This window comes from Hipposideros armiger, unplaced genomic scaffold (genome assembly GCF_001890085.2).
Source record: "Hipposideros armiger isolate ML-2016 unplaced genomic scaffold, ASM189008v1 scaffold_64, whole genome shotgun sequence".
NCBI classification, from domain to species: domain Eukaryota; kingdom Metazoa; phylum Chordata; class Mammalia; order Chiroptera; family Hipposideridae; genus Hipposideros; species Hipposideros armiger.
The window spans coordinates 1231737-1241349 of record NW_017731414.1 but is presented as its reverse complement, the minus strand read 5'-3'; the positions used below and the strand labels follow the sequence as shown (position 1 = coordinate 1241349).

The window sequence follows — 9613 nt, the reverse complement described above, 5'->3', positions numbered from 1 at the left end:
TGGACTATTGGATGGATGGATGGATGGATGGATGGATGGATGGATGGATGAATTATTGGAAGAATGAATGGGGGACAGGTGAAATTTGGGATAGCTGGATGGATGAAAGAGTAGATGAATGAATTAATGAATAAACAGATGGATAGATGATGTAAGATGCCCTAGACCTCAGATCTCCCCCATTGTGCCCCCTTGTACTCTCTGATACCTTCTTTCTTGTGTTGGCAGAACCTGTTCCACTTTGTGACGGACATGCAGAACAATGGGGTAGTGAAGATCCCAGATGCCAAGGGCGACGATGCATGGAAGGTTTACTATGATGAGACAGCCCAGGAGATTGTGGATGAATTTGCCATGCGCTACGGTGTTGAGTCCATCTACCAAGCCATGACGTGAGGCTGCAGACTGGGGTGGACATGAGGGCTAGGTGCAGGAAATTGCGGGGAGGGGTGGTCACCAAGGGACACTAGCAGATCTGGGGAGGAAGGGGTTCTTAGGAGTCAGAGAGGAAGTGGGTGTGGCGAGTGTTATGTAATTCCTCTGGAGGTTAGGAAAGAGCCATTGCTGGGGGCTGGAGTGATAAGAATGAAAGCTGGAGTTAGAGGCAGAAATAGGACAGCTCAAAGAGGAGACAGAGAAACTTGGAGGACAGAATCAGGCAGAGGGAAAGAGGATGGTTGGGGGGTTGGGAGGAGCCACTCACGATGCTGCCTTGGAGGCATTCTAGGGGGGTGTTGAGGCCTGTGCTGGCTGGACACCAGGCCCAGTGCCTCTTACTCCTCCCCACCAGCCACTTTGCCTGCCTCTCCTCCAAGTACATGTGTCCTGGGGTGCCTGCGGTCATGAGCACTCTGCTTGCCAACATCAATGCCTATTACGCACATACCACCGCCTCCACCAACGTGTCTGCCTCCGACCGCTTCGCAGCCTCCAACTTTGGGGTCAGTTCCAGGGGCTGCGGGATGAGGGAGAACCCAACCCTGTGTGGCTCCTAGATCCCCAACCTGGACTTGACTTGCTGTGTGACCTTGTACCAGTCACTTCTCTCTGAGCCTCAGTTTACCCTCCTGTAGAATGGAAACAGATGTTATGAGGGTTTGGTTCAGTGGTGGATGGGATGCTCTTACTGTATAGTAAGCCCTCAGCCAATATGGTAGCCACCTTTTACCACTACACTCAACAGCCAAGTCTCTGCTGACATTCAGCCTCCTCCTCTTCTGCCTTCCCAGAAAGAGCGCTTTGTGAAGCTCCTGGACCAACTGCATAACTCCCTGCGGATTGACCTCTCCATGTATCGGGTGAGAAGTGCATACATGATGACTTACCTCCATGCACATGTGTGCCCAGAGGGGACAGCTTCCAGCAAGCATGCCCATGGGAGGACCCATCTTAACACACGGAATGTGTTCCTCTGACATGTGTACACATATGTGAGCAGAACCTGCCCAACCTGCTTGGTGCATCTAAAAAGACCCCTCCAGTTTCTTCAGGGTGTTCTCATTGACCTCCAACCCACATCCTGAAACTTGGGGGCTCTTGAATCTCCCCTAAGACACTGTCTCCCATCCTCCCCTAGCCTCTTTCACAACCCCACCTCTATTCTCCCTCCCAACAGAATAACTTCCCAGCCAGCAGCCCGGAGAGACTCCAGGACCTCAAATCCACTGTGGACCTTCTCACCAGCATCACCTTCTTTCGGATGAAGGTAGGTAAGGGGACCCAGTCCCATTAGTTCTCTAAGAAGAATTCTCCAGGGCTCTTAGCTCCTAAACAAGTAGCATTTTCCCTGGAGAGCAGTGCCCTTTCTCAGTGACCCTCTGCTTTCACACTGTTACAACATTTCCTTAAACCCAGAACCACTTGCAGCCACTTCCTAGGCACCTCCTGTCCCAGTTGTGCCCACCCATGCCTGTCTCCCTCCCTCTAGGTGCAAGAACTCCAGAGCCCACCCCGAGCCAGCCAGGTGGTGAAGGATTGTGTGAAAGCCTGCCTCAACTCTACTTATGAGTACATCTTCAACAACTGTCATGAACTCTACAGTCGGGAATACCAGACAGACCCGGTAAGGACCCAAGATGAGGTGGAAGGGAATGGCAAACACCAACAAGGCCTTGGCTTAAGTCCCAGATCTGCCCCTTCCTAAATAAGTTAACTGTTTTGAGCCTTAGTATCTCCCTTTGTAAAATGGGGTTATTAACCCATATCTCAGGATTAAGAAGGAGATTCAATGAGATACAAGCTTTAGATAAAATACAGCTAAGTGCTTAACACCTGCTACACAGTAGGTGCTCAATAAATTTGATTTTAGTTTAATTTAGCTGAGTTTGCCATAGTACAGTGTGCCTGGAATAGAATCACAATTCAATAAATGTTGAGTTGAATTGAATTTTTTAAAGTAGAGTTCAGTTTAGGTAATTTAAACTCAATTTATTTGAGATTTTCCAACATGTGTTTATCTATACATATAATGTTCCAGGATTGTCAAACAGATTTCAAGGAGCTTATCCCCTACAGGAAGGAGAGATGTATAAATTAGAAATTTACAACCTAGGGAGATTAGCACTGGAGGCTATGGGAGCCTGAGTGGCCCCTACCTCAACTTGGGCTTCTGATAGGAGGTAACGCATAAGCTGAATTCAGTTCAATTTTATTTCATTCTGTTTCATTCAGTTGACTTGAGTTGAAATCAAGTTGCTCTTAATTGAATTGGGTTGTGGTGAAGTGGATTAAATTGGGTTGAGTTTAGTTCAACTATAATCAGTTTAGTTCCATTTATTTCTACTTCGTTGACTTAAGTTAAAATTGCTCTTGGCTATTTAATGAGCAGCACTGAATTGGATTGAGTTGAGTTTAACTGAGTAAAAATTTATTCATTTCCATTCAGTTGACTTGAGTTGAAGTTGTCCTTGACTGGGTTGAGTTGGCTTGAGTTAGGATGAGCTGGGTTGTTAGATCAGGTAGAGTTGAGTTCAGTTAAGTGGGGTTGAGTTGGGCTCATTTCAGTTGAGATTAATACATTTATTTCCATTGATTGACTTAAGTTCTATTGAGTTGGCCTGAGCATGTTAGGCTGAATTGAGCAGGTAGAGTTGAAGGGTTGAGTTAGATTAAGTTGGGTTGAGTTGGGTTGGGTTGAATTCAGGTCAATTTATTTACATTATTTTGATTTAGATTGATGTTGATTTTGAAGAAATTGACTAGGCTCAATCCAACTGAGTGAAATTCAATACAGTGAGGTTTAATTCCACTCCAGGCAGTATAATTGGCCCAAGTTCAGTTACACTGAATTAATGCTGAGAACTGCCATATGTTAAGCTAAGTGGATCTGATTTGCATTCATTTCAGTTCCATTTAGTTTAGTGGGCTTAAATTTATTCAACTAAATCCAGTCCCAATCAGTTTTATGAGCTGAGTCTAATTAAGCTTTGTGAAGCTGAGTGGATATGAGCTCTGCTTGAGCCAGTTTACATGAGTACAGTTCCTTCCCTTGCAGACCTCCCACCTGAACCACATATACGTTAAGGAGGCCCCTTCCTCACCAACCTCCTGCACCTCAATAATGAACTGACTGAAGCCCCCATCCCTGGACCCCTTGTGACCAATTTCTCCACTGCCCCATCCAGGCCAAGAAGGGGGAAGTTCCCCCAGAGGAACAGGGCCCCAGCATCAAGAACCTCGACTTCTGGTCCAAGCTGATCACTCTCATAGTGTCCATCATCGAGGAAGATAAGAATTCCTACACTCCCTGCCTCAACCAGTGAGTTGTGTGTCTGTGTAGTTAATTATCTGGAGGTCATTGTGTATGTGTGTGCACAATTTTGTGTCTTGTATGTAAAGGTGATGTCTAATTACACATAAAATGTTTATGTGGGAGCAGTTGTGGGTGTGGTTGTGCCAGGAAGAAATATGGCATAATTTTCAAACATAAACATAAAATTGTGTGTCTGTACACAATCACTAGTATAATCAGCCATGTATTTTATATGTATTGATTTGTGTGAGTAACAGTATGTACATATATATACTATATAATTTTGTATGTGTGTAGGTTCATAAATAACAGCGTCGTTCTAGTAGTTACTATGTGCAAAATACTCTACTAAATGTTTTACATTTAAGTTGCATTATCTCTTACATGTGTGGGTGTAATTTTGTGTATAGTTGTGGTCTAGGGGTTTAATTGTGTACTGTGTAAAATTGTGGAATGTACTTCAATATACAATATTGTATATTGTGTAGTTGTGTGTGAATGTGTGCACAGTTTTGGTTTGTGGATTTACATGTTTGTAGAATTTTCATCTCTGTTAGCTGAATGAACTATTGTGTTTTATTTCTCCCTGAGGTAAGTGCTAGAGGGAGCCCTAACTCGGGTGCCATGACCGCTTGGCTACTTTGATATGTAGTTAGGATCAGGGATTTTAGATGGATGGATTAAAAGATGGATGGATGGATGGATGGATGGATGGACAAACGGGTGGGTGAATGGATGGGTAGATGGATGGATGAGTGGGTAAATGAATGGATGGAAGGAAGAAACAAGGCCTCAATGCAGAGACATTTAGCAAGTCATTGGCTATGAGGGAACTTGAATCCAGATCCCTTTGTCTGTCCTGCACTACCCTTTGGCTGAGAAGGCCAAAGCCGCCTGTGCCATCTTGCTTCTGTCTGCTAAGTTTTCATACTTCCATGACTTTTGCCAGGTTTCCACAGGAGCTGAATGTGGGTAAAATCAGCGCTGAAGTAATGTGGAACCTGTTTGCCCAGGACATGAAGTATGCCATGGAGGGTGAGTCCCTCCACCCCTGTGTCTCCCAACCTGGCTACAACAGGTAGCTGTGCCTCAGTGTCCCCTGCAAAGCTGTGAGTGCCCTGGACCCTCATGCCTGAGGTTGAACACCAATGATGGCCAGAGTGGGCCCTGATGAGTCAGAGGGTGGCAGACCCCCCCAGCTGAGCCTCTCTCCTGCTCCTCCTGCCAGAGCATGACAAGCATCGTTTGTGCAAGAGTGCCGACTACATGAACCTCCACTTCAAGGTCAAGTGGCTCTACAATGAGTATGTGGCAGAGCTTCCTGCTTTCAAGGACCGAGTACCTGAGTACCCTGCGTAAGTCCCCTGCCCAGAACCCAGCAGAACTATAATGGTGACAGCTATACTGAGGCCCAGAGAGGACGGCTTACTTACTCAGGGTTCTCTGGGCATTGTGGGCACAGGTGGAGCTCAAACCTGGTGTGTTCTCCATTCTTAATCATTGGACTATGGACTCCTATAGCCAGACAATTAATAATTATAAGTGTCAGGAACTGTGCTGAGCAGTCCCATGTGTCTCTTCTCATTTAATCCTTTTGACAATTCTATGAGACGGGAGCATCATAATTTCCATTTTGTGGATGAAGAAATAGAGAGTTAAATGCTGAAGGATTTTTCCAAGGTGACATCTGATAAGTGACGGAGCTTGACTTGAACTTGGGATGTCTGTGGTGGAGAGTGGGTTGGTGGCCTCCATTTACCTGGGACCTACTATGTGCCGTGTTGGGGTCTCAGAGAGTAAACCCATTTGCCCATGGGCAATTTATCAACCAAGATTCCCACAAGTCTGGGCCTTGCTCTGGGCAAAGTAACTGAGGCCTGGTGGGGGTGTGGAGCAGGGGAATAACCACCCGAGACCAAAGGGTGAGTTCGAGCAGAGGGTCATGGGGACAGGAGATGGCAGAGCCCCACCCTGCCTCTCCATTCCAGGTGGTTTGAGCCCTTCGTCATCCAGTGGCTGGACGAGAATGAGGAGGTGTCCCGGGATTTCTTGCACGGAGCCCTGGAGCGAGACAAGAAGGATGGGGTGAGAAGGCTGACCCACAACCAAGCTCCTAGTCTACCACAGTGGCCTCGCTCTCTCTGGAGTCCATTGAGATCCAATTTGGGGGCAAAAACTGCCCTTGGGATAAGGCCAGTCTCTGAGGGGTATCCACAATCTTTGTCTTGTTTATGGTATTTAAAGCCTTTTGTTCATTCAACAAGCGAATGTGAGTTTATCAGTTCTGACCACTCACCCACCCACACTGTGGCCTCTGCATCCAGCTCTAGGTCAACCTCATACACTATCCTTTTCATCCCAGGGCAGTTGGTCTCTGGCTGTCCCCATGGGAGTGAGAGGGTTCAGCTCTGGGGACTGTCAGCCTCTGACCCCTCTCCTCTCTCCTGGCTTCCCTCCCTCTGCAGTTCCAGCAGACTTCAGAGCATGCCCTGTTTTCCTGCTCTGTGGTGGACGTCTTCTCCCAGCTCAACCAGAGCTTTGAGATCATCAAGAAACTTGAGTGCCCTGACCCCCAGATCGTGGGGCACTATATGAGGCGCTTTGCCAAGGTGCAAGAGTGCTAGTGGGGTTGGGGATGGGGTCCTGGTGGGGGATGGGGTTGGGATAGCGTCAAGGTTGGGGTTGGAGTTGAGTTTGGGATTGGGGTCAGGGTCGGGGTTGAGGCTGGGATTGAGGTCAAAGTTGGGGTTGGTGATATCATTGGGATGAAGGTTGGGATTGAGGTCTGTGGAATGACCAACCCAAACCATAGTGTTGGGGTTGATCATGCCATAGAAGTTGGAGCTGTGGTTGGGGACAAGATTTGGGTTGAGGTTGGGTTTGAGGTCAAGGTTGGGGTGGATGGTGTCATTGAGGTTGGAATTGTTAGAGTTTGAGATTGGAGTTTAAGTTGAGATTAAAATTGGTGATGTCATTGAGATTGGAGTTGAGGTTGGGATTGGTAATGTCATTGAGATTGGAGTTGAGGTTGGTATTGGGGTTTGGATTGAGGTTGAATTTGAGGTTGAGGTCAGGATTGAGGTTGGGGTTGGGTTTGAGGTCAAAGTTGGAATTGGTGATATCACTGGGATTGAGTTTGGGGTTAGGGTAAATGCTGGGGTTGGTCCTTCCATAGTGGTTGGAGTTGTGGTTGGGGACAGGGTTTGAGTTGAGGTTGGGGTTGAAGTCAATGTTGTAATTAAAGTTGGAGTTGAATTTGGAGCTGGGGTCAGGGTTGGGGATGGGGTTGAGGTTGGGTTTGGGTTTAGGGTTACTGTTAGGATTAGAATTCGATTTAGCATTATTAGAGTGAGTGTTCAGATTTATGTAAAATTTGAGTGGGCCCTGGGGTAAGTTTGGAGGTTGAGATTATTGGACTGGGTTTAGGTTCAATTGGATTTGCTTTAGGCTTTGTTGAAGTTGGGGGGGGCGGTACAGGTAGAAATTGAGATTCTTTTGGGATCAGGTCATGCTTGTGATTTGGGCTGGGTTAATATGATGGGTGGGTGCTCTGAAAAAGAGCTGAGTCTACATAAAGTAATCATATTCACATGGTGGTGTCTTTCCTTGATCATGATGGCCATCCTGGGTGGAGAATTCTCCCAGCCCAATTGTCCATCTTATGTGCTAAAGTGGGTTTGAGTTCATCTCTCATCTCACTAGTGGCCCTTGATGGGCCCACCCAGCCCCAGCCCCTCCTCTCAACTACCCTATGTCCTCCCCAGACCATCAGTAATGTGCTCCTCCAGTATGCGGACATCATCTCCAAGGACTTCGCCTCCTACTGCTCCAAGGAGAAGGAGAAAGTGGTGACCTGTGGGGGCCCCTGTCCTGTCCCCTGCCAGCCCCATTCTGTACCCCCAGGGCTCCACCCTTCCCTGGGCTCTGAGTACTGTGTCTGTGTGTGTGTGTCCAACTATGTGTGTCTGGGGAGATCTGGAGGTGAGGGGACATACCCTTAGTGTGCCACTGTCTAGTTACCAATGAATCCTTCAGGGTGTATGTATGTGAGCATACAAAGCTTTGAGCCCACGTAGGGTATGTGATAAGAACTCCCTTTCCTGCTACTCTCAGAGGCCCAGCCCACTTATTTGAGTCTTCCTTCCTTCTATGGGTCCTCAGAGACCACCCTCCCCAACACACTCAGGAACCTGGTCCCAAATGCTGTTTTCCATTCTCAGATGACCTGGTGGGACCCCAGCTTCCCCCAGACCCAGACCCAGACCCTAAAACCACCCAGGGTCCCTGGTGGTGGGTGGAGGAGGCTCTGGGGAGGAGGGGTCCTGAGCCCTGACTCCCCTCTCTGTTCTCATCCTTAGCCCTGCATCCTCATGAACAACACTCAGCAGCTGCGAGTTCAGCTAGAGAAGATGTTCGAAGCCATGGGAGGGAAGGAGGTGAGGTGGGGCCAGGAAGGAGGTGAGGTGGGACCCCCCACCCCCACCCCACTTCCTTGCAGTCCCTAGAGCTTGCACCTGATGAATTCCAGCTTGGTTACTCCCTCAGACCCAAGCAAGTGGCTTCACTTCCTGTATGTGTTTCCTCTCTAGTCTGTTGGGGTCCCTTTCCCTGGGTTGGATAGGAAAATGCCCCAGATATGTGGATGCTCTGTAAACCTGACCTGATGTCCCTTCCCCCTCCTTAGCTGGATGCTGAGGCCAGTGACATCTTAAAGGAGCTCCAGGTGAAACTCAACAATGTCTTGGATGAGCTCAGCCGGGTGTTTGCTACCAGGTGGGGGCATCACCAGGGCTGGGGGCAGAAGGGAGGGGGCAACCCCCAGACCTCTGAGCTTGGGGCATCCGGAGACAGCAGATGTAGTGGTGAAGACATCAGGCTTGGAGTGAGACAAAATTCATTTCAATCCTGGCTTCACTGCTTACTAGCTGTGTGGCCTTGGGTGAGTCAGTAACCTCTCTGAGACTTAGTTAATTCATCTGTAAAGTGGGGATGATGATAACAACAGTACCTGAGTAGGACTGTGTGATGAAATGAACAACACAAATGTCTTAGCCAGTGCCCAATTCTGCTATTATTAATGCCCACCCACCCACCACTCCCACCCCTCTGCTCAGTTTTATGCCATGTCTCACTGATACTGGTGATAAAAGGTCAAGGTCAACAAATCAGCATTCGTGGCCTAATCTGGCCCTTCTTCCAGAGGCCAGGAGAGTCTGGTCTGAGCTCCCCCCGCTTTATGCCACCAGCTTCCAGCCGCACATTGAGGAGTGTGTCAAACAGATGGGCGACATCCTTAGCCAGGTGAAGGGCACAGGCAATGTGCCAGCCAGTGCCTGCAGCAGTGTGGCCCAGGATGCCGACAATGTGCTGCAGCCCATCATGGACCTGCTGGACAGCAAGTGAGCCAGGGCGGGTGGGCTGAGCCGGCCAGAGGGGCGCCATGGGTGGGGACTTGGAGACTAGGGGCTGACCTGGAGAGAACACTGCAGGCATGTTTGCTGGGTGGTAGTTGAATGGTTTGGATGGGTGGGTGGATGGAAGCATGAAGGGATGGAAAGATGGGCAGGTAAACGACTGGAGGGATTGGTGAGTAAATATTTGTATGGATGAAAGGATGAAGGTTGTATGGATAGATGACGTGAGGGATGGGCGGGTAGACAGATGGGTAGATTAAAAGATTAAAATGCTTAGAGGGCTAGATGGATGAAAGGATGGATGGATGGATGGATGGATGAAAATAAGGATAAACGGATAGAAGTGTAGATGGGAGGGTGGATGGAAGGGAGAAAGCAGAAGAAAGGATTGATAATAGATGGGTGGATGGTTGGATGTATGGAAAGAAGGAAAATGGGGAGGAAGGGT

General features: G+C 48.2%; 1 protein-coding gene across 1 annotated transcript in view; it reads left to right on the top strand.

Moving 5' to 3' along the window:
• Positions 1-9613, top strand: part of UNC13A (unc-13 homolog A) — a 63688-nt gene that overhangs the window by 36880 nt on the left and 17195 nt on the right. The window contains exons 19-32 of the mRNA XM_019641840.1: positions 166-392; positions 791-941; positions 1230-1298; positions 1616-1705; positions 1928-2062; positions 3624-3757; positions 4701-4786; positions 4980-5106; positions 5740-5836; positions 6217-6360; positions 7516-7599; positions 8110-8187; positions 8436-8524; positions 8998-9150. Coding sequence (XP_019497385.1) covers positions 166-392; positions 791-941; positions 1230-1298; positions 1616-1705; positions 1928-2062; positions 3624-3757; positions 4701-4786; positions 4980-5106; positions 5740-5836; positions 6217-6360; positions 7516-7599; positions 8110-8187; positions 8436-8524; positions 8998-9150 — 1664 coding nt within the window. The remainder of the gene's footprint in view (positions 1-165; positions 393-790; positions 942-1229; positions 1299-1615; positions 1706-1927; positions 2063-3623; positions 3758-4700; positions 4787-4979; positions 5107-5739; positions 5837-6216; positions 6361-7515; positions 7600-8109; positions 8188-8435; positions 8525-8997; positions 9151-9613) is intronic.